The 25,908-nt window shown below is 43.1% G+C and overlaps 1 protein-coding gene across 2 annotated transcripts in view; it reads right to left on the minus strand.

The window, feature by feature from the left end:
• LOC134358091 (coagulation factor XIII A chain-like) overlaps positions 1 to 25,908 on the minus strand; it is a 228,584-nt gene that overhangs the window by 36,252 nt on the left and 166,424 nt on the right. For both annotated transcript variants that reach the window (XM_063070040.1, XM_063070041.1), the window contains exons 6-9: positions 24,362 to 24,469; positions 10,429 to 10,603; positions 7,736 to 7,874; positions 1,660 to 1,763 (exon numbers count right to left, since the gene is read on the minus strand). In XM_063070040.1, the coding sequence (XP_062926110.1) occupies positions 1,660 to 1,763; positions 7,736 to 7,874; positions 10,429 to 10,603; positions 24,362 to 24,469 (526 nt within the window). The remainder of the gene's footprint in view (positions 1 to 1,659; positions 1,764 to 7,735; positions 7,875 to 10,428; positions 10,604 to 24,361; positions 24,470 to 25,908) is intronic.

The raw sequence follows: 25,908 nt of genomic DNA on the forward strand, positions 1-25,908 counted from the left end.
ACTGGAGGAGGCATTTACAGCTTCATAGCTGGGGATAATCCTACCAACTTCCAGCTTGTTTTCCTTCCTGGCTTCTAATAAATTCTATTTCTGGTGAACTTGCTTTCTCCTCCTGTCAGTACTGTGGAGCGTGATTTAACAACAGTACTGGTACTGAGCTCATACTCAAACTTGTCAAGACAATGTTTCCTCTCCTTTCAGAGCAATTAATGGAGCTAACTTAAGTTGCCTTAAAGCAAATTGCAAGTCTAGTTCGTTTCATATTGTGCAACATGGCAATTATTTCTTGGGTTCTAGATGCCGTGTGGAATTTTGACCAACGTTTTCAGGTTGAGGGGCATTTTAGGCATGAAGCAATTCTGCTCCCATTGTCCTTCCCATGTTCTTGGATGTGGCCATTGCTATGAGTGAGGAGGAGGAGGAAGCCCACATCACTGTCCACAGACCAAGTGGCTAGCTCTATAAATCATCCAATGCTAATTTCAGTCCTCTGCAAGAGGTACAAAGGGTTGAATTACCTTATTCTGTGTTGAGTAAACCTATGATCCAGCATCCATTAGCAAAGATATCAGAGTTCAGCTGTCTTTCCTTCATTCTAGTATCATCATCATCATCCTAACACCAGCATATAGGTAGTAGTGTTGGAAAACCCAACGGATGAATTCCCAGGCCTCCTTAGTTTAATTCTCCAACAGAATGAAAGCATTTAGGGAAGGCCGGAAAATCTGGGCTGACATGTTGCCGGGCTTGTAAATTTGATATATAAAACCAGAACAAAGCCTAATAAAGAAATTGTTTCCCTCTTAGACCAGGTAGGAAAATAGTGTGGCATTCACTATAAAGAAAGGAACGCCCAATCAAATCAGAAACTACGTTGTAGTTTTATAAAACTCTAGTTGGACCACATCTGGAGTGTTGCATTTAATTGTGGTCACCCCATTAAGGATGTTGAGAATTTGGAGAAGGTGCAGAAGAAGTTTAACAGGAAGCTGTGTGCAGACAAACTAAAGTTGTTTTCTCTGGAGATGGAGAGGCTGAGGGGGACCTGATAGAAGGTGTAAACAGGGTAGACAGCCAGTATCTTTTTGCCAGGGTTGCAATGTCTTACAGTATATTAGAGGGCATGCGTTTTAGGTGTGAGGGAGGGGTATAAAGCAGGTGTGCAGTCAAGGTTTTTTGACAGTGTGGCAAGAGCCTGGAAATGCACTGCCAGGGATGGTGATCGAGACAGATAAACTATTATCTTGAAAGGGTCTTTGATAGGCACGTGAATATTCAGGAAAAGGAGGAATATGTATCATGGGCAGATAGAAGGGATTAAAGTGTCCTTAGTTTAATTAATATGGCACAACATTGTGGGCCAAAGGGCCTGTTCCTGTTCATTACTGTTCTATATTCTATATTCTAAATGTGCTTAGCCTAAATCTTCCTGCAATACTTTGGGTAAAATTCAATCTACTGCTCTGATGATATATTCTTCTATGAGAAATCTCAAGAAGCAAAGTTTGGTGGAGATGTTCACTCAGCCATGAATCAAACAAGGGGTACATTATGTTTCTCAAGGATGTATTTTCCCATAGTTCAATAGTCATAGGCATTTGTTTTCAGCATAAAGGTCAAAAAATAATTTCCTGTTGACTAAAACTTCAAGAGACAAACCTTCGCTTGTTTCTTGAGGTGTGGCATCCACAGCTTGCCAACCGCCGTAACCTGGTGGAAGATCTGGCCTGGACATCCAGCCCTCATTCCAGCAATGATAGTTCCTACAGTGTAATAAAGAAGACAATTGGATGCTTGAAAACCTGAGAACTAAACAAGGAACACAAATTAACATCTGGAAAAACGAACAGGATACCACACGTAGGCATTCCTTGCTGTCAGAATCTTACCTTAACTGAGAATTGAGAATAGAATTAGTAAGTATGGCTTGATTAGAAAAAGCCAAAATGGATTTGATAAAGGCAGAATGAGTTTAACCAACTTAATAGACTTTTTGATGAGGTTACAGAAAGGGTTGATGAGAAAAATGCAGCTGATATGTCGTGCACGGACTTTCAATAGGCATTCGATGAAAAGCTCCATCAGTAAAAAAGTCATTGAGGATGAATGGCAAAGATTGTAGCAGCAATTGAAAAGTTGGCTATATGGTGCGAAATGAAGAGCAGCGGTGCAAATTGTGCAGAAGACACGAGCAAGGAAGTCATGATGAACCTTCATAAAATATTGGCCACATCCTGTGTCCAATTCTGGCCACCATACTTCAGCAAGGGTGTGAGGACTTTAGAAGCTGCAGATGAAATGCCTCCGCTGTCTATAAGGAGTTTGTATGTTCTCCCCATGACTGCATGCATTTCCTCTATGTGCTCCAGTTCCCTCCCTCATTCCAAAGATGTACGCCTTAGTAGGTTAATTGGTCACAGGGGTGTAATTGGATGGCGCGGGCTTGTTGGGGTGGAAGGGCACGGTACCATGCTGTATTTTAAAATAAAAAAAATTGCCAAGAGTTTCCAAGGATGAGGGACTTTGGTTCAGTGGATAAACTGGGGAAGCTGGGGCTTTCTCTTTGTATCAGAAGTTGTTGAGAGGGGATCTGATAGAGGTATTTAAAATTATGAAGGTCACACACCAAGTAGATAGAGGAAGTAGAAGTCAAGAACCAGGGACACAGAATGAAGGTGCCTGGCAAAAGAACCAGATGTGATATGAGGTAAAACTGAATGGAGATGAAGCACTAGGGCAGGGGTTACCAACCTTTTTTATGCCATGGAGCCTTACCATAAACTGAGGGGTCATGGACCACAAGTTGGGAACCCCTGTTCTAGGGGGAGTAGTGAAGATAAATTTAAAAGAGAAATGGATAATTATCATAAACGAAAGAAATTGCAGAGGTGTGGAGAGCAGAACTAGTGGGATTGCTTTTGCATAGATGCAGCATGTACTTTATGGGTTGAGTTGATTTTGTAAAATATAGTGAGAAAATAATTGTTAATATCATATGAAGGGAAATGTTGCCCTTTCACCTGGTAGTCAGAAGGTTACATATGTTGTACGACAACAAACAACAAAAAATGTCATTTAATGCCAGGTGTTCCTGAATGTGTAGTATCCTCATCAATCTGAGCGAGAAGTTCATTCACAGTAAGTATTTTATCCAGCACTGCTAGGGGCACTGTTTATGGATGAGATGTTAAACAGAAACTTTATTCCTGTGTTTCAAGTTGTTCCTTTGAAGGACAGTAGGGGATCTCCATGAGATGGCCTGGCCAATCACCAGCCTAAAAACATTGTGACCGTGTACTTTGGCGAGGCCGCACTTCAAGTGTCGTATTCAGTTTTGGTCACCCTACTATGGTTGTGAAGAACCTGGAGATGAGGTTCTGAAACACATTATAGAAATACAAGATATATTCCAGAAATTAAGGGCTGTTTGCTAACTCTCTCAACAAGAAAATGGATGTTGTGATAGTAAGCTGAAATCAGGCATTTGCTTTCAACTACAGAAATTCAAATGTAGCAAACAGCTGGGAACAACCTGAACATATTCCAATTAAACAAGCTCATTCACCATCTCGGGAGACAAGCTTGTTTGAGAATGCCGAACTACATGAACTCTTTGAACACAGGGAGCTCTTTTTAACTTTCAAATTTAAATATCCGTGTTTTTAATTATTTAAAAATACCTACAAGTAATCTTCAGATGTTGAATAATAAAAATTAGCACAAGGTATATTAAGATTATTCGTGTAATTGAAATCACATTTCAACTGAGACTTTTTTTGTCATTGGTATTTCATCTGGGGCCAAGGACAGAGGAATGCCTTAAGAAATGAGAATGAATTGGGGCAGTGGAGTAAATGACAGGCCTATAAACTCTAGTTATGAATGAGTGTATTGGAAATACCCAGCCCAGTAAATAGTATCCCCAAGTAACTGATTTTGATGCAATTTCTGTAGATATTAATAATTTCAAGCACAGTTCTATTGAGTCAGGAGGTGAATCAGCCCCAGGTGAAGCACATATTTGTGCTATAAAGTAATGTTGATACACCTCTCCTGTCTTCCATTGCTGAACATCTGACCCTGCAATCTATCTTGACATGGCCCTTGCACCTTATTGGCTACCTGCACTGCACTTCCTCCGTAACTGTAACACTCTATTCTGCATTCTGTTATTGCTTCCCTTGGTACGACCTCAATATACTGATGTGATGAAATGATCTGTAAGAATGGCAAGCAAAATGAAATTTTCCACTGTACCTAGGTACACGTGACAAGAACAAACTACTGTGCCAATGTTTACCAAATTACTCTCTGGCTGATTAATCACAACCTGCAATGTGCACTGAAGCAGGGATTAAGAATTCAGCGCATTCCTGAATGCCAGCTCCATAGTCATGAGTATGGCCTTTGAAATGGGACACTAATCCTAGGTCTAATCACCTCCTGTGTCTCGGTCGGTCAGGGGCTTCTCTAAGTTACGGGAGAATCCTGAACGAGGAGGCATAATATGGGGTTGTTTAAAACCCAGAGAATGGTGAATCTGAAACTCTCTATCCCAGAAGGTTCTGGAGGCTGATTCATTGAGGTGCTTAAAGAGAAGGTAAGTAATTCTAGAAGATCAGAGAATCACCATAGCATAACGGTTAGCGCAGCTTGGGACGTCAGAGTTCAGAGTTCAGAGTTCAATTCCACCCCCATCTGCAAGGAGTTGGCATGTTCTCCCCTTACCATATGGATTTCCTCCAGCTGCTGCTGTTACCTCCCACAGTCCAAAGCCGTACTGGTTAGGAGGTTATCTGTCACTGTAAGTTGTTCTGTAATAGGCCACAATTAAATAGGTGAATTGCTGGGTGGTGCAGCTCATTGAGGTGGAAGGGCCTATTCCACACTGTATCTCTAAATTAATAAATAAAGTAGAATAGAGGGCTCTGGGGGACTGGGACAGAAATGGAGGAGAGGGCTGGGGAAGGGGTGGTGTATCAGCCATGATCATATTGAATGGAATGGCAGATTGGCCTTCTCCACCTCTAGCTTCCTTAGGTCCTTATGTTCAGAGAACATTGCTAGAAACAGTCCATTTGGTTATTACCTTACTGCCACTTGTGGGATCATGCTGTGCACAAATGGTGCTGCATTTCTCTTGTTATAAAAGTGACCACGCTTTAGAAGGTGTTTCACTGGGCAAGTCAGAACACTTGGGAAGAGATGAAAGATGTTGTAGAAACACAAATTCTTTCATTCTGTGTATGGCCACTGTATTTCTGCACACTTTTCTGTTCTTTCATGGCGTATGGGTCTGGCGGTTCAGGCCAACACACTTTGCCCATCCATGGTTACCCTTACCCTTGGTAAGGATGAACTATCTAATTGATCCTTGAGCTGTTAGTTCATCAAGATCAGTACTAAGCCCGCTCAGAAGCAGTAGAGTTGATCAAAGTTATTTTCCCAACAAAGGGTTCAGAAGCTTGTTAACGGCACTGGTCGCAAAGGAATTTTGGGGTGCAAGTCCATAGATTCCTGAAAGTGGCCAGTCAAGTCGATAAGATGGTAAATAATATGTATGGCATGTGTGCTGTAACTGATCAGGGCATTCAGTATAAGAGTCAACAAGTCTTGTTGCAGCCGTATAAAACTTTGGTTGGACTGTGCTTGGAGTATAGTGTGTACTTCTGGTCAGCTCATTGCCGAAAGGTTGTGGAGGCTATGCAAAGGGTAAAGATGAGGTTTAGCATGATGCAGCCTGTATTAAAGAGCATGTACTATAAGGAGAGGCTGGGCAAATTAGGTTGTTTTCTCTGGAGTGATGGAGGCTGAGGGGAGATCTGAGAGTCATTGATAGCTGGTAGTTTTTATTCCACTAGAAAGCATGCATTTAGGTTTGAGAGGAAAGTTTAAAGGAGATATGCAAGGGAAACTTGGTTTTACACAGAAAGTGGGAAGTGCCTGGATTGGACTTCCAGGGGTAGCATAGAAGCAGAAATGATAGTCATCTTTAAGAGGCTGTTAGACATATGAATAAGGAGGGATATGGATCATGTAGACGGAAAAGAGATTTTGTTTAATTTAGCATCAGAATTGGCACAGATGTCCTGGGCTGAGTGACCTCCTCCAGTTCTGTGGTGTTCTATGTTCTGTGTTCCATGTCCTCCTTCCTTTCTCCATCTCTATGAGGCTAGCTAATTTGGTGTAGCAAGCAGAATTTCTGCCCTTACGTCTCAATATAAGGAAGACTCAGAGAGGAACATCCTCACTGTCAACAACAACCTCCATTTCTACAGCAATACATAGTATCAAAATGTTCCACGGAGCACATCTGACAAATTTTGCCTGTGGCAATGAACCTCATAGGTTCCCCACAGGCTAAAGAAATTCATACTCATAGTCATACTTTATTGATCCTGTGGGAAATTGATTTTCGTTACAGTTGCACCATAAATAATAAATAGTAATAGAACCATAAATAGTTAAATAGTAATATGTAAATTATGCCAGTAAATTATGAAATAAGTCCAGGACTAGCCTATCGGCTCAGGGTGTCTGACCCTCCAAGGGAGGAGTTGTAAAGTTTGATGGCCACAGGCAGGAATGACTTCCTATGTCGCTCCGTGCTGCATCTCGGTGGAATGAGTCTCTGGCTGAATGTCCTCCTGTGCCCAACCAGTCCATTATGTAGCGGATGGGAGACATTGTCCAAGATGGCATACAACCTAGACAGCATCCTCTTTTCAGACATTCCTCCTCATCTCCATTCTAAATGGATGTCCCTCTATTCTGAGGCTGTGTCCTCTGGTCTTAGACTCCCCAATCGTAGGAAACGTCCTCCCCAAATCTACTCTTCCGAAGACTTTCACCATTCAACAGGTTTCAATGAGGTTCCCCCTCGTTCTTCTGAATTCCGGTGAGTACAGACCCAGAGCCATCAAACGCTCTCATATGATAAACCTTTTAATCCTGGAATCATTTTCATGAACCTCCTCTGAACTCCTGCCAACATAAGCACATCCTTTCTTAGATAAGGGGACAGGCTATACTCACAATACTCCAAATAAGACCTTACCAGCACCCTACAAACCCTTAATGTTACGTCCTTGTTTGATAGATTCTAATCCTGTCAGAAGGAATGCAAACATTGCATTTGTCTTCCTCATCACCGACTCAACCTGCAGATTAACTTTTAGGGAATCCTGCACGAGGACTCCTAAGCTCCTTTGTATCTCAGATTTTTGAATTTTCTCTCAATTTAGGAAATAGACTACACTTTTATTTCTTCTGCCAAAGTGCATGACACTTCCCGACACTATATTTCATGTGCCACTTCATTGCCCATTGTCCTAATCTGTTTAAGTCCTTCTGTAGCCTCTCTTCTTCCTCAACACTGCCTGCCCTCCACCTATCTATGTATTATCCATAAACTTGACCGCAAAGCCATCAATTCCATCATTCAAATCATTGACAGATAACGTTAAAAGAAGTTTTTTTTAAAAGCAAGAGAAGGAGGGTGGCAAAACAAATGGTTGTGGTGGGGAGGAATTCAAAAGCTTGAAGTGTTGGTAGCCAGAGGGACAGCCACCTGTCTGGGATTGATGAGAAGTCGGATCAAGGGCCCTGAGTATTTTCATCTTTTTTAGGGTGTATTTCAGACTTCTAATTTGCACCCCCATTTTGAGCAAGTTATAAACAGACCACCTGCACTCAGAGAGAGAGTTACCAGTTATGCACTGAAAATTATACATACCAGATCGAGTCTTTGGTTAACTCGATAATCTTCTTTCCATTGGTATCCAGAATTATGTCAGTGCACAAATTAGCATCATTATCGTGGGCAGAGGAGAAGTTTGTCACCACTCTGGCTGGTATTCCCAAGCACCGAAGGACTGATGAGAGTCAAAATAATGCAACACATTCAACATCTTCTCAAAGAAACCAAAACTGTGCAGAGAGCAATCCTTGAATGAAATGGGTCTTAAACATGTGAATGTCATGTGAATAAATTCAAGCAGTATATAAAAATAATGCATAAAGTTGATAAAAGCCTGATGGTATGTTCTCTCAGGCTTTTGTACCTTGTGCCTAATGGGAGAAGGGAGAACAGAGAATGTTCAGGTGTTGGGCCTTCTGATATTATTGGCTGTTTTACTGAGGTAGTGAAAAGTATAGACATAATCTGTGAAGGCGAGGCTGGTTTCCATGATATGCTGAGCTGTGTCCACAACTCTCTGCAGTTTCTTGTAGTTTGGTACAAAACTAAATGGAAAAGTGAGCCATGAGGAGGATATAAACAATGGGGCGTAAAGATACCAGATGGAATGAGGAGGGAAGTGTGAAATCATCCACCTTAGTACGGAAAAGCAGAATTTTTAAAACATTGAGTGACTCATAAAAATTGGCATTCAGAACAAGCTGGATGTCCTTGTATATGAAGTACAATAAGCTAACATACAGATTCAGCAAGCAATTAGGAAGAATAAGGGCAAGAAAGACTTTATTAAAGGGAGATTGAAAACAGCAGTTTAGTTTCTAGAATGAAGGAGCTATTCTGTAAGGATGGATTTAGAAATAATTCAGCAAAATAGACAATTATTCCCTGGAGGTCCGAGGTATGAGAGATGACTTCACTGAAATACGCCAGGTTCTGAGAGGGATTGACAGAGTGGACGCTGGGAAGTGGGTTCCTCAGGGTGGAGATCTGGAACTAGTGAGCAAGTTTCTGGGACATTGAAAACTAAGAGGAGATTACAAATTGTTAGCATACTCTTCCTTTGAGGTTGTGGATTCCCAATAATTTGGTATATTCAGGGATAAGACCGTTAGACATTCAGCATACCAGAGGATACGGGTCCAATGCAAAAAATTTGGTACTGAAGATTATACACAGTCTTATTGAAGGTGCAGTAGCTTCATCGTTACCTGCTCTTTTGTATAGCCTCAGAACCTATAGATATTTGTCAATCGGAATTACAGCAGTATTCCCTGACAGCCCACCTACAGTACATTCTGGATGTGTATCTGTGCACGCATTTGTAGGTGTACGCTCGTGTCTGACAAAGTTGTACACAATTATACAGAATGGAAACAAGTCCTTCAGCCTGCCACAGCCATGCCATCAATCTCACCCCATTGACCCAGAACCCACTAAACCACCCCATCCATGCCCATCAAGCTCACCCCCATTGACCCAGAACTCACTAAACCACCCCATCCATGCCCATCAAGCTCCATTGACCCAGAACCCACTAAACCACCCCATCCATGCCCGTCAAGCTCCATTGACCCAGAACCCACTAAACCACCCCATCCATGCCCATCAAGCTCCATTGACCCAGAACCCACTAAACCACCCCATCCATGCCCATCAAGCTCCATTGACCCAGAACCCGCTAAACCACCCCATCCATGCCCATCAAGCTCACCCCATTGACCCAGAACCCACTAAACCACCCCATCCATGCCCATCAAGCTCACTCCATGGACCCAGAACCCACTAAACCACCCCATCCATGCCCATCAAGCTCACCCCATGGACCCAGAACCCACTAAACCACCCCATCCATGCCCATCAAGCTCCATTGACCCAGAACCCACTAAACCACCCCATCCATGCCCATCAAGCTCCATTGACCCAGAACCTGCTAAACCACCCCATCCATGCCCATCAAGCTCACCCCATTGACCCAGAACCCACTAAACCACCCCATCCATGCCCATCAAGCTCCATTGACCCAGAACCCACTAAACCACCCCATCCATGCCCATCAAGCTCCATTGACCCAGAACCTGCTAAACCACCCCATCCATGCCCATCAAGCTCACCCCATTGACCCAGAACCCACTAAACCACCTCATCCATGCCCATCAAGCTCACTCCATGGACCCAGAACCCACTAAACCACCCCATCCATGCCCATCAAGCTCACCCCATGGACCCAGAACCCACTAAACCACCCCATCCATGCCCATCAAGCTCCATTGACCCAGAACCCACTAAACCACCCCATCCATGCCCATCAAGCTCCATTGACCCAGAACCCACTAAACCACCCCATCCATGCCCATCAAGCTCCATTGACCCAGAACCCACTAAACCACCCCATCCATGCCCATCAAGCTCCATTGACCCAGAACCCACTAAACCACCCCATCCATGCCCATCAAGCTCCATTGACCCAGAACCCACTAAACCACCCCATCCATGCCCATCAAGCTTCATTGACCCAGAACCCACTAAACCACCCCATCCATGTACTTAGCCAAGTGACTTTCAAGACAGAGAGAGGAGCTAGGTTTTGCATGTGAATATGTATATGCAAGTTTGACTCTGTGTGTGTATATGCCATTTCATGTATAATCTATTTTATGCCATGATGTTACCTGCAGGCCTCTCAATCTGTGCATGCCATACTCGAATACAGACATGATTCATGTTCTTACCTGTGTTTAAAACTGCAGCAAAGACCCAGCACTGTCCGTAACACACAGGGAAATGTGTCTGGAAATAAGTCAGCAAGATTTCCACACTGCTATTCCAGGCCGTGGGAGCCACTCCGTTAATATACTCCCCATCCCAATTTCCAACAAGAACACCACCATCATCTTTTGAATTAATCTGGTGAAAGAAAATGTTCATCAGTGCTATGTTTGACACAAGTCAGGAAAAGGAGCAGAAATTTGCCCTGGGAAGCTGTGAGGGAGATAACCAGGTGACACAGTGGCTCAGCTATTTGAGCTGCTGCCTCACAGCTCCACAGACTGGGGTTCAATCCTGACCTCGGATCTTGGTTTTCTCTGGGTGCTCTTATTGCCTCCCACATCCAAAGACATCCAAGTCAGTAAGTTACCTGGCTGTTGAAGACTGACCCTGCTATGTGTTTGATTCCAGAAGACTTGATGGAATATTTGAAGAATAAAGCAGGATCAATGTAAGATTAGTGTAAACAGGTGGTTACGGATCAGCACAGATTGATGGGCTGAGGGACCTGCTTCTGTTTGTATCATTCCATGATCTACTTAACTCCAGCCTCCCAAAAACCTTCACCCATTGCAATTCACCTACAGGTCTATGGCAAATGCCATCTCCCTGGCCCTACACATATCTCTGTAGCGTTGGACAGTAACAAATCTATGTTAGGCTGTTGTTAATGGACTACAGCTACTCCTTCAGTACTATAATTAAAAACAAACTCATCGCGAGACTCCTGAACTTCAACACCTCCCTTTGTAACTGTATCCTTCAACTCTTGACCAGCAGAGCATCAAAATACAAAAGCCTGAGAGCATGTGTAACACACTGGGAAAGGATTCACTGCTAATGTAATCATTGTTCTGTAGCAGCAATGTTTGGGTCATGACTAGGGATAACAGGGGCTTTGGAGTGTTCCGGCATCCAATGAAGGGGGTGTTTTTTTCCTTGTTGTGTGCCTGAGAGTAAGTTTTTGAGGTCTTCTGTTCGGCGGAAGATGGAGAGAGAAGACACCAGAATGGAGAGGTTGTAGACTGCAGGACAGAGTGGACTTGGAATGGGCCTGTGTGTCGACAAGGTTCGGAGGAAATAGATAGAGAGTTAACAGACGGGAAAACTGTGAGCTCCAACATGCACATCAGACCGTTTCATTAAAATTGGCCCTTTTTTTTTAAGACATGGAAACATAGAAAACCTACAGCACAATACAGGCCCTTCAGCCCACAATGCCATGCCAAACATGTACTTACTTTAGACATTACCTGGGGTTGCCATGGCCCTCAATTTTTCTGAGCTCCACATACCTGTCCAGGAGTCTCTTAAAAGACCCTATCATATCCACCTCCACCACTGTCGCCAGCAGCCCATTCCACACAGTCACCACTCTCTGCATAAAAAACTTACCCAACATCCCCTCTGTACCTACTTCCAAGCACCTTAAAACTGTGCCCTCTCATGTTAGCCATTTCAGCCCTGGGAAAAAGCCTCTGACTATCCACACGATCAATGCTTCTCATCATCTTATACACCTCTATCAGATTACTTCTCATCCTCCGTCGCTCCAAGGAGAAAAGGCTGAGTTCACTCAACCTATTCTCATAAGGCATGCTCCCTAATCCAGGCAACATCGTTGTAAATCTCCTCTGCACCATTTCTATGGTTTCTACATCCTTTCTGTAGTGAGGTCACCAGAATTGAGCACAGTATTCCAAGTGGGGTCTGACCAGGGTCCTATATAGCTGTAACATTACCTCTCAGCTCTTGAACTCAGTCCCACAGTTGATGAAGGCCAAATACACGGTATTCCTTCTTAACCATGGAGTCAACCTGTGCAGCAGCTTTGAGTATTCTGTGGACTCGGACCCCAAGATCCCTCTGATCCTCCACACTGCCAAGAGTTTTACCATTAATACTATATTCTGCCATCATAATTGACCTACCGAAATGAACCACTTCGTGCCTATCTGGGTTGAGCTCCATCTGCCATTTGTTTTCTTTACTAGCCCTATAGACAAATTAAGAATTGTAAAGCTCGATCTTGTAATTGCATATGGTGTACTGTCTGATATTTTGTGGTACTGATTTGTAACAGGGTAACACATCACGCAGCATCCACACAAATTAGATTTCACAAGTTTGGTGGGGCCAGAGACTGTCTTCCCCTAGACTAACACCGCCAGCCGAACCTGGGAGTTACACATGTACCACCAGGCTCAAGGCGAGCTTCTATGCCATTGCTATAAGACTATTAGCTGGTTCCCTTGTATGATAAGATGAACTCTTGACCTCACAGTCTATCTTGTTGTGTCCTAGCAACTTGTTCTCCACCTTCACTGCACTTCCTTTGTACTACAACATTTTATTCTGCACTCTTAATGTTTTACATTGTACTACCTCAATGTATTCTTCATCTGCATGAATGGTAAGCAAAACAAGTTTTTCACTATACCTTGGTGACAGTAAGAGAAACCAATGTAATAAGCAACTCAAGCAATAATAAGCCAGCTTAATTTAACAGAAGACAGCCAGTTAAATCATGAAAAGTTCTCAATTGAGACAACATCTTGATTTCAAAATTGGCATCTTTTCTTTCAAACACAAATAATGTGCTTCTTCCTTTCCTTGTAACTTTGTAAAAGCCCTACAGCCTTCCGACTGTGTTCCTTCTCAACTTCAATAGCATCGCCAGAGGCAGGTATGATTTCAATCTTCGAGGCTCTAACCTTGGAAATTCTCTCCAGGAATCTCCTTATCTCAGTCTCTGTCTCCTTCTTCAAGGTAGCCCAGTAATGCAGCAGATGCTGCCTTACAACTTCAGTGACCCAGCTTCAATCCTGTATGGAGCTTACACACTGCTGTGACTGTCCACATTTGCTCCAGTTGCCTCCCTCATCCCAAATGGTTGTCAATTGATTATTGTAAGATACCTCCTTTTGCAGATTAAAAAAAACAATCCAAAAGTGAATTGATGGGAATGTGTGAGAGAAGATACATTCCAGGGTTACAGGACAATAAGAGAGTGAATTGGAAAATAGGCCCTGGGAGCAAGCATGGTCTTTTGGGCTGAATGTCCTCGTTCTGCATCACTGTGATGATACAAGATTGTTCTACAGAATCTTGTTCCCTGACTTAGCTTTTGATCAATACACTGTTATAACTCTTTAGTGTGGCTCTGTCATATTTTGTCTGGTAATAATCCTATTAGCACAATGGGCATTAACGGTGCTTAATAAATTGGTGTTGTTGCTGTGTTCTGTTTAGCTTGAAGTTTAGATCAGTCCTTAGAACATCTCCTGAGTGGTTAAACATGGAGTATTAAATTAGACAGGTTGGGTAAACAAAGGGCATTATGTATGATAAAACAAACTTCAATCAAACAAACCAGGAGACAAATCAAACTGCCTTCCTCATAAGCAGAGAGATTGACTTGAAACTCACTGAATAAAACTAAATGCATTGAGGGAGTTGGTAAAGCTGATGAGGTCCAACACAACAGCTTGAGAACTGCAAAATGGCAACAGCTTTCTCTGTGCTGTAGATGTTATCTCTGGCTCAAATTTCACTTTGTGCCATCTGGTTCAAAGAGATTTTATTCCACAGTAATAATATTCTCCTCAGGGCAGGAAGCACTTCAAAACTGTATATTTTTAAAAAGAAAAATCTTAATTCATCAAACCACAGCTTTGGCTTGAGAATTGGAGTTTGAATGTCAAAATAAAAATGCAACCCCAAGACTGATCAGAAGAGAAGATGAGGAGGGAAATCCAGTGGTCCTACAATATTGAATTTACTTCCATTTCCAATAGTTTTGCTGAGAATGACTCTTCTTTCTCCCTACTCTCTGACTGAAACCTGGGAGATAGCAGAAGCCTATCAAACATGAAGCGTAGTAAAATGGTACCAAGGAATCCTATTAAAAAGAAACTAATTGAAATCATGGGCAAAGTTCTGGAGCCTTCAGCCAATCATCCCAGCCTTAGGACATCACTGCAGGAAATCTCCAAGGCAGTGTCGCAGGCCCAACTATCTTCAGCTGCTCCATCAGAGACCTTTGTTCTATCGTAAGGTCAGAAATAGGGGGAAGCCTGCTGATGATTGCATAATGTTCCATTCCATTTACGACTCCTCAGCAAATGAAGTAAGCCTTGCCAACCCATGGACAACATTCAAGCATGGGTTCATGGCAGGTAATATTCATGTCATAAATGAGCATCAGCAACAAAAGAGAGTCAGACAACTATCCTTGTCTTTGAGTGGCGTTACCATGACCCATCCCCCCCCAGTAATATCCTGGGATCACTGTTGACCAGAAACTCAGCTGGCCCAGCCACAAGAGCAGATCAGATGCTGGCTATCCTCCAATGTGTGTCTTGCCTCCTGCCTTCCTAAAGCTTTTAGTCAACAGCCTGATAAAATAACCAGATAAATTGGCAAATTGGTTTATTATTGTTACATGTGCAATGAAAAACTTTGTCCTGCATAACATCCATACAGATAATTTACGTAAAAAGATGGTAACAGAATGCAGAATGGTGTTAGTTACAGGGAAAATGCAGTAGACTGGCAATAAGGAGCAAAACCATCGTAAGGCAGACTGTGAGGTCAAGAGTCCTTTTTATCATACTGGGGGATTGTTCAATAGTCTTATATCTGTGGGATAGAATCTATCCTTCAGCTTAGAGAGGCATGCTTTCAAGATTTTATATCTTCTGCTGGATGATTTTGTATTTTGCATGGATGAGTGCATCTCCAACAATTGTCAAGAAGACTGGTGCTATTCAGGACCAAAAACATCCTGAATTGGTACCCCACAATCCTAACATTAATTTCCCCAGCATCAATGCTCAGTGGCTGTAGTGTGTAGAGATTGCAGTTATTCATCAAAGAATGCTACCTGACGTCTAATAGCGATAGGGTCCAGGAACACATAGAAACTCTGCTCCAGGGTGAGTGCAACTGGCAGGTCTGTTAACAATCTCTCCCTCCCCCATTGTAGAGTGCCCTCCTGCTTCAAAACATTCACCATTGTCCTTGTACCTAAAAAGACCAAGGTAACATTTCTGAACGACTGGCGTCCTGTTGCACTCACCTCAATAAGCAAATGCTTTGGGAGGCCGATCAAGGACTACATCTGCAGCTTGCTGCCACCCAAACCGAAACCCCTACAATTCGCCTACTGACACAACCGATCGACAGATGACTCAATAGCCATTGCTCTACATAACGTCCTTACACATCTGGACAAGAAGGATGCTTAAGTGAGAATGCTGTTCTTGGATTACAGTTCAGCACTCAACACCATAGTTCCATCCAGGATCGACAAGAAGCTCAGAGACCTCAGCCTTGTCCCTGCCTTGTGCAGCTGGATCCTAGACTTCCTGTCAGATCGCCAGCAGGTTGTAAGAGTGGGCTCTCTCACCTCCACCCCTCTGACTCTCAATACAGGAACCCCTCAGGGCTGTATACTAAGTCCCCTCCTTTACTCTCTGTATACTCATGATTATGTCACCACCCACATCTCTAATCTGCTAATTAAATTTGCCTACATTGATTGGCCTAATCTCAAACAATAATGAGGTGGCCTGTAGGGAAGAAGTCATCTCTCTGACACAGTGGTGTCAAGAAAACAACCTCTACCACAATGTTGCAAAAACAAAGGAGCTGGTTGTGGATTACAGGAGGAATGGAGACAGGCTAACCCCTATTGACATCAATGGATCTGGGGTTGAGAGGGTAAACAGCTTTAAATTCTTCAGCATCCACATCACTGAGGACCTCACATAGTCTGTACACACCAGCTGTGTGGTGAAAAAGGCACAACAGCACCTCTTCCACCTCAGACGGTGAGGAAGTTTGGTGTGGGCCCCCAAATCCTAAGAACTTTCTACAGGGGCACAATTGGGAGCATCCTAACTGGCTGCATCACTACTTTAAATGCAGGACTCTGCAGAGAGAGGTGCAGACAGCCAGCGCATCTGTAGTTGTGAACTTCCCATGATTCAGAACATTTACAAAGACATGTGTGAAATGACTGGGGACCCGAGTCACCCCAACCAGAATCTATTCCAGCTGCTACCATCCAGGAAACGGTACCGCAGCATAAAAGCCAGGACCAACAGGCTCCGGGACAGCTTCTTCCACCAGACCATCAGACTGATTAATTCACACTGATTTGAGTGTATTTCTATGTTACATTGACTGTTCTATTCATTACAATTTATTATAAATTACTATGATTGCACATTGCACATTTAGACAGAGACATAACATAAAGATTTTTATTCCTCGTCTATGTGAAGGATGTAAGAAATAAAGTCAATTCAATTCTGCAAATTTTTTTCCAAGTTATACATTGTCTGTGCTGGATCTAGAGCTTGAAACTCCTTCATCACCCAAACTGCAGCAGCTCATGAAGTTAACTCACTGCCACCTTCTCCTAACTAGGGATGGGAAGCAAACATTGGTCTTACAAGGATCACTGAAGTTTTAGGACTAAATTAATAAAAATCAGTCCTCTATATTGCAACTCTATTACAGACTCAATAAATGAATGCAGACTTTGTGTAATATCTATGTTGATTGTAGACACAGAGGAGATATCAGGGGTAATTTTTTTATGCAGAGTGGTGAGAGTGTGGAATGGAGGTTGTGGAGGCAGATATAATAGGGTTACTTAAGAGACTCCTGGACAGGTACATGGAGCTGTGAAAAATAGAAGGCTATGGGTAACCCTAGGTAATTTCTCAGGTAAGGACATGTTCGGCACAGCTTTTTAGGCCGAAGGGCCCGTATCGTGCTGTAGGTTTTCTATGTTTCTATAACACATTAAAGCACTGGAATCAGATCAGAAGATCCACCATTTCCCTTATTGTTGTCTTTATGTAACTTGTGAACTTCTTAATTTCGTAGAAATAGAATATTTAGTCTCCCCAAATCTTCTCCATTTCTCACTAAATCCCAATTAATCTGAATTAAATAATCTAAAGGCACAAAATAGGATAATTAGAAAACAGGTCAACAGATTTTTCAGCACTTATTTCAGTATGCAAATTGACCAGGGCCTTTAAAAGTCACTTAGTGTTTAATATTATGATCATTCTGGGGTTGCACAGGAGGACAGCAGGTAGTGCTGCTACCTCAAATCCCCTACAACCTCAGTGCAATCCTGACCAGGTGGTGTCTGCATGGAATTTGTATATTCTCCCTGTGGCCATGTGAGTTTCCCCCAGATTTTCTGGTTTCCTCCCTCATCAAAAGATGCGTTAGTTGGTAGATTATTTGGTTAATGTTGATTATCCCTAGTGTAGACGAGTGTTAGGAGAAGCAGGGAGTTGATTGGTATGTATGAAAGAAGATGTTTTAGAAAAACAAGTGGAAAAATGGGTCAAATGGGACTGCTTTATGAACTGGCACAGATTTGATGAGTTAAATTAAGATACAGATTTAGATTTATTTATCACACTTTCATCGAAACATACAGGGAATGCATGGTTTGCATTACCAACCAAAACACCCTAAGATGTGTTGGGAGCAGCCTACAAGTATCACCTCACATTCTATGACCTTATTCTATGTCATAAGGAGATATGACCAATGAAAGGCCTTTCCTGTTGAGAGAGATCAACATTTCACAGAGAAGGCCAATAGTTTTACTTTGCAGTATGTCATATAATCTCTTCAATTTATTAAACTAAAGGTCATTTTGAGAATTTTTACCTCTCTGAACCTCACCTTAAACAGTAACTTTATCAATCATGTGATATATTTACTTTCATATCCCTGTATATTTCTCTCTCCCTCTCTCTCTCTGTCTCCCTGATCTTACTCAGCAACAACTTACAGTGCTTAACCCCTTAGAAAATCTGCAGGTTTCCTCTTTCAGCAGCAGAGACTTACACAGCATGGAAACAAGTCCTTCAGCCCAGCTGATCCATGCCAGTAAGGTTGCCATCTCAGCTATTCCCATGTGTCTGTGTGTGGCTGATACCTCTCTGGACCATTCCCACCCATGTAGCTTTCGAATGTTGTCAATGCATCCATTTCAATCACTTTCTCTTACAGCTCATTTCATACCATAAACATGAGAAATTCAGCAGGGCAGGCAACATCGATGGAAATGAATGTCTTCACTAAGGAGGACATAAATAATCTTCCAGAAATAGTAAGGGACAGAGGGTCCATTGAGATGGAGGAACTGAGTGAAATACATGTTAGTAGGGAAGTGGTGTTAGGTAAATTGAAGGGATTGAAGGCAGATAAATCCCCAGGGCCAGGTGGTCTGCATCCCAGAGTGCTTAAGGAAGTAGCCCAAGAAATAGTGGATGCATTAGTGATAATTTTTCAAAACTCGTTAGATTCTGGACTAGTTCCTGAGGATTGGAGGGTGGCTAATGTAACCCCACTTTTTAAAAAAGGAGGGAGAGAGAAACCGGGGAATTATAGGCCGGTTAGCCTAACGTCGGTGGTGGGGAAACTGCTGGAGTCAGTTATCAAGGATGTGATAACAGCACATTTGGAAAGCGGAGAAATGATCGGACAAAGTCAGCATGGATTTGTGAAAGGAAAATCATGTCTGACGAATCTCATAGAATTTTTTGAGGATGTAACTAGTAGAGTGGATAGGGGAGAACCAGTGGATGTGGTATATTTGGATTTTCAAAAGGCTTTTGACAAGGTCCCACACAGGAGATTAGTGTGCAAACTTAAAGCACATGGTATTGGGGGTAAGGTATTGGTGTGGGTGGAGAATTGGTTAGCAGACAGGAAGCAAAGAGTGGGAATAAACGGGACCTTTTCAGAATGGCAGGCGGTAACTAGTGGGGTACCTCAAGGCTCAGTGCTGGGACCCCAGTTGTTTACAATATATATTAATGACTTGGATGAGGGAATTAAATGCAGCATCTCCAAGTTTGCGGATGACACGAAGCTGGGTGGCAGTGTTAGCAGTGAGGAGGATGCTAAGAGGATGCAGGGTGACTTGGATAGGTTGGGTGAGTGGGCAAACTCATGGCAGATGCAATTTAATGTGGATAAATGTGAAGTTATCCACTTTGGTGGCAAAAATAGGAAAACAGATTATTATCTGAATGGTGGCCGATTAGGAAAAGGGGAGGTGCAACGAGACCTGGGTGTCATTATACACCAGTCATTGAAAGTGGGCATGCAGGTACAGCAGGCGGTGAAAAAGGCGAACGGTATGCTGGCATTTATAGCGAGATGATTCAAGTACAGGAGCAGGGAGGTACTACTGCAGTTGTACAAGGCCTTGGTGAGACCACACCTGGAGTATTGCGTGCAGTTTTGGTCCCCTAATCTGAGGAAAGACATCTTTGCCATAGAGGGAGTACAAAGAACGTTCACCAGATTGATTCCTGGGATGGCAAGTCTTTCATATGAAGAAAGACTGGATGAACTGGGCTTGTACTCGTTGGAATTTAGAAGACTGAGGGGGGATCTGATTGAAACGTATAAGATCCTAAAGGGATTGGACAGGCTAGATGCAGGAAGATTGTTCCCGATGTTGGGGAGGTCCAGAACGAGGGGTCACAGTTTGAGGATAGAGGGGAAGCCTTTTAGGACCGAGATTAGGAAAAACTTCTTCACACAGAGAGTGGTGAATCTGTGGAATTCTCTGCCACAGCAAACTGTTGAGGCCAGTTCATTGGCTATGTTTAAGAGGGAGTTAGATGTGGCCCTTGTGGCTACAGGGGTCAGGGGGTATGGAGGGAAGGCTGGGTTCTGAGTTGGATGATCAGCCATGATCATAATAAATGGCGGTGCAGGCTCGAAGGGCCGAATGGCCTACTCCTGCACCTATTTTCTATGTTTCTATGTTTCTATGAATAGATTGTCGAAGTTTTGGGCTGAGACCCTTCTTCAGGACTGAGAAGGAAGGGGGAAGATGCCAGAATAAAAAGGTGGGGGGAGGGGAAGAAGGTGAGCTGGATGGTGGGTGGGGAAGGTCAAGGCTGGAGAAGAAAGAATCTGATAGGAGAGGAGAGTAGACCATAGGAGAAAGGGTAGGAGGAGGTGGTCAGGGGAAGAGGTAAGGGTTAGAGTGGGGAATAGAAGGAGGGGGAGGGAAATTAGTTTACCAGAAGGAGAAATTGATACTCATGCCAACAGGTTGGAGGCTACCCAGTTGGAATAGAAAGTGCTCCTCCTCCTCTCTGAGGGGATGGGAATGGGAATTAAAATGTTGGCTACTGGGAAGTCCAGCTTGTGCTGGGTGGCGCAGGGGTGCCTGATGAAGCAGTCCCCCAATTTTCGAAAGATCTACCAGTGTAGAGGAGGCCGCATCATGGACCACCGGATGCAATAGACCACTCCAGCAGGTTTGCAGGGAAGGTGTTGCCTCACCTGGAAGAACTGCCTAGGACTCCGAATGGAGGTGAGGGAGAATATGAATGGGCAGGTGTAGCACTTAGTTCACTTGTAGGGATAAGTGCTGGGAGAGAGATTAGTGGGGAGGGACAAATGGGCAAGGGAATCATGGATGAAGCAATCCCTGTGGAAAGCGGAGGAGGGTAAACATACATTTAGTGGTAGGGTCCCTTTAGAGAAGACGATGAGGTGTTGGGTGTGGAGGCTGATGGGGTGGTAGATGTGGACAAGAGGAACTCTATCACCTTAAAGGCTGAGGGGAAGTGGGGTGAGCAGGGATGTTTGGGAAATGGAGGAGATGCAGGTGATACCGGCATCAATGGTAGAGGGAGGGAAGCCCTGTTCTTCAACGAAGAGAACATCTCCAACGTCCTGGAATGGAAAGCCGTATCCTGGGAATAGATGCAGTGGAGGCAAAGAACTAGAAAAGGGAACTGCACTTTTACGGGGGACAGGGTGGGAAGGGGCATCGTTGAGATAAACGTGGGAATCAGTAGGTTTATAAAAGACGGTAGTTGACAGTTTGTCTCCAGAAATGGAGACAGAGAGTTTGAGAAAGGGGAGGGAGGTGTCAGAGAAGGACAAAGAAGGGCGGAAGGTGATAAAGTTGACAAGTTCAGCCTGAATGCATAGTGCAGCACCAATGTTGGTATCAATGTAGTGAGGAAGAGTTGGGGAGTGTAACCAGAAAAAAACTTCGAACATGGACTGTTCTAGGTAGCCAATGTAGCTGGGACCCATGTGAGTGCCAGTGGCTACCTCTCAAGTTTGGAGAAAGTGGGAGAAGCCAAAGGAAAAATTGTTCAGGGATAGGAAAAGTTGCCAGACAGAGGAGGGTGGTGGTAGAGGGGGATTGGATGGTTATTTTGTCATGAAAGAATCAGAGAACTTTGAGGCCTTCTTGATGGGGGATAGAAGTGTATAGGGACTGAACATTCATGGTGAAGATGAGGCAGCCAGGGCCAGGGAATTGAAAGCTACTGAGGAGATTGAGGTCATGAGAAATGTTGTGAATGTAGGTGGGAAGGGACAGAACCAAGGGGGATAGAATGGAATCAAAATGGAATCAATTTAATGTGGATAAATGTGAAGTTATCCACTTTGGTGGCAAAAATAGGAAAACAGATTATTATCTGAATGGTGGCCGATTAGGAAAAGGGGAGGTGCAACGAGACCTGGGTGTCATTATACACCAGTCATTGAAAGTGGGCATGCAGGTACAGCAGGCGGTGAAAAAGGCGAATGGTATGCTGGCATTTATAGCGAGAGGATTCGAGTACAGGAGCAGGGACGTACTACTGCAGTTGTACAAGGCCTTGGTGAGACCACACCTGGAGTATCGTGTGCAGTTTTGGTCCCCTAATCTGAGGAAAGACATCTTTGCCATAGAGGGAGTACAAAGAAGGTTCACCAGATTGATTCCTGGGATGGCGGGACTTTCATATGAAGAAAGACTGGATGAATTGGGCTTGTACTCGTTGGAATTTAGAAGATTGAGGGGGGATCTGATTGAAACGTATAAGATCCTAAAGGGGTTGGACAGGCTAGAGGCAGGAAGATTGTTCCCGATGTTGGGGAAGTCCAGAACGAGGGGTCACAGTTTGAGGATAGAGGGGAAGCCTTTTAGGACCGAGATTAGGAAAAACTTCTTCACACAGAGAGTGGTGAATCTGTGGAATTCTCTGCCACAGGAAACTGTTGAGGCCAGTTCATTGGCTATATTTAAGAGGGAGTTAGATATGGCCCTTGTGGCTACGGGGATCAGGGGGTATGGAAGGAAGGCTGGGGCGGGGTTCTGAGTTGGAGGATCAGCCATGATCATAATAAATGGCGGTGCAGGCTCGAAGGGCCGAATGGCCTACTCCTGCACCTATTTTCTATGTTTCTATGTTTCTATGTAAAATATGGGGACATGAGTTCAGTGGGGTAGCAGCTGGCAGAGACAACAGGCCTACCTGGACAGTCAGGTGTGTGGATTTTGTGTAGGAGGTAGAAGCCAGCAGTGTGAATCAAGGGATCCTTGACCTTGGTGGCAGTGGATGTGAGTTCTCCAGAGTGGATGAGGTCAGAGATGGTGTCAAATACAGTTTCTGATGGTATGGAGTGGGGTCCTCTTCAAGGGTAGGTATGGGGAGGTGTCTGAGAGTTGCCACCTGGCCTCAGCAAGGTAGAAGTCAGTGCACCACAGTGTAACAGCACCCACTTTGTCTACGGGTTTGATGGCAAGGTTGGAGAGAGTGGAGGGCAGTGTGTTCAGATGGGGTAAGGTTCAAGGAGGAGGGAGGAATGCTGAAGTCATGACCATTGATGTCTCAATTCATACCACTCTCTGTGTCGAAATGTTCCAAATGCTCAAGTTCCTATCAAATGTCAACTGTGCCATCCAGTTCTTTACTCCCCAGCCCTAGGAAAAAGACTATGCCAACTGACCTTACATAAGCCTCTCATTGTTTTATACACCTCTACATACGCTGATGTTGATTCTTAAACTTCTTGGTAAAGATGCTTCTTACAACTTAATTAAGCCTTTTAATCTGCCCAATATTGTCTTAGGTGGCTTGGTGTCAAATTTTACTTGCAATGAATCTTGGATCTGTTGAGGGCTCTATATTGCTCGATGTGCTAAAGTCATTATTATAAATGGCAAGTTGAATGCATTGAAAAGAACTTAGATCATTACAAAGTCACTTTGCATATGGTGCTGGGATGGAATATTAATCAGCAATTCTCCTGAATAGAAAATGTGAAACCAGACTCCATTGTCTGAAAACCTTTGGCAGAAATGTTTATTTGCATCATTTTTACAGAATATCTCACCAAAATGCAACCAAATTGTGAAGATGTGAATGAGCTCTAGCTTTTCGTTTTGGGGAAATACTCCTCTCACGTACTAGAAACCCCTATGCCATCAAAGAGAACATTGACAAGTTAATGGTGGGGTTGTGTGCAGTGGAAGGAAGGTGCAAGGTAATCCAATCGACGACAGGAGGCTTGGGTCATACACTTGGGGTACAACTGCATTGTGATCTGCAAATGAGGGAATCCATTTCCTCAGTGCTACTTCACTAACTGAACTGAAACAACAGACTCTCTCCACAAGGATCAGCAATGCAGTGGGTCATATGAATATTTGAGGATACAGTTGTGGATCAAAAAACAACAAAAAATTGTTAGCAGCATTACGAAAGCTTTATCTCACCTCCAAATGGTTATAAAAACTTAACATTCTCACATTGTCCTCTTTCAAGCCAGTGACAGAGACACCTTATTGTGCCCTGGAATGGAGTGGAAGAAGGGGTGGAGTTTTCCTTCTGGGGCCCACTGTTACAACAGTGTTAGAATTTTAATTTCTGGAGCCAGTGAGGTTATGAATGTGGGAGAAAACTCCTTACTTGTCGGCTTCATTTGAGCTGCTAGCAGATCTTTTGGCAAACTCTTTCTTCTTTCATAGAAGAATAGCTACATGCCCACATACAATTGCAATGTTCTCTTTCTCCTGCCCTCTGTATATTTATAACTTACCATGGCTGATGCAACGCGGCACACTTTGATTGGGCACCCTCTTGTCTGCAGAGGCATCTGGGCCCTGTCCATTATGTAGATACACACATCCAATATATTCCTTTCAAACTAGATGAAATCAAGAGGGCAGACAAGTGATTATAATATGAAAAGGCAATCAATTTCTATTAGTATAATATTACTGTCAGTGTAATAATACTATCAACATAATATTACCACCCTAATCAGCATTAACTTGGTTTCTCCCTCCACAGCTACAGCCTGATGTTGGTAATATTTTCCATTTTCTCTATTTTATATCAAATTTCTACCAGCCACACTATTTTTCTTCTTTGGTATGTTGTTTTTATTGGTGTGTTTCCTCATTTATTCTATATTCCTAGAGCTAGGAATTATTTTCATAAAAGGAAATAGATTAGTCTCATTTTCTGGGGAAGAGTGATCATAATATGAAAGAAATTTACATTTAATTTGACACCATCAAAGCAAGGAAGAATAGTATTTGGCCTGAGAATTTGGAGGACTTTAGAAACAGAAAATAACAGTAAAATAATTGATCAAGCAGTAGGAATAAAAACAGTAAGTTTTGGAAACACTCAGCAGGACAGACAGCATCTGTGGAGAGGAACTGTTAACATTTCCAGTGGAAGATTCTAAACCAGTATTGTTAGAGTGAGCCCCAGTGTTGATGCCACACTGGTCCATTCATTTCTTTGATTCCCACCATGCAATCGCTCAAACAATTATCCAGGTAAAGAAATTCATTTGGGCTTCTCCAAGTCTAGCGAAACGTGTTCACAAACATGTTCTCGACACCAGAGAAACCAAAGACAGATTAGGTGGTTGCATTGTGGAGCACCTGAATAAGAAAATTAAATTTAAGAAGTTAAATAACTTTTAAAAAGCTGTAGATGCTTGAAACTTCTGGAAATAATCAGCATCCATGGAGAGAGGAACAGAATAATATTTCAGATTGTTGAGAATGAGAAAAATTAGAAATCAAGTATGTTCTGATTCCTGTAATATTGTCCTCACCCAGAGGAAGAATATTGCTCTCTAGGTCAACAACTTTCATCCCAAGACATTCAATCTATCCTCCATACTGTCTGTCACTTCAACATGAAGCCACCACACACATCTCCTCTCCTCCCTTTTCAATATCAGATCTCAACTCTGTTCCTGGTTTATGCTTTCCACTTTGTGAACACTCCTCTTCTTCCAGCATATTGCCATGCAAACAAGAGAGGCAGACTCTTCCCCATCACCTCATTCCTTCCCACCATCCAGGGACACAAACTGTTTTTCCAAATGAAGCAGCAATTCACATGTCCTCTTCCAATCTAGCGTACTTTATTTGATGCTTGCACTGGAGAAACAATGCCAATTTGCAGAACTACTCATTTCAGCAAGGATGGCCCTGAATTTCACTTGCATATTCAGTTGTCTGCCCCACTTCCATACTGCCTTTAATCTCTTACATCATTGCAACAAAGCAAGGTCAAGGAACAGCTCCTCATTTCCCAATTAGGTTCAGTAGCCCAAGGAGC

The sequence above is a fragment of the Mobula hypostoma genome, chromosome 17, assembly GCF_963921235.1.
Source record: "Mobula hypostoma chromosome 17, sMobHyp1.1, whole genome shotgun sequence".
Classification (NCBI taxonomy): domain Eukaryota; kingdom Metazoa; phylum Chordata; class Chondrichthyes; order Myliobatiformes; family Myliobatidae; genus Mobula; species Mobula hypostoma.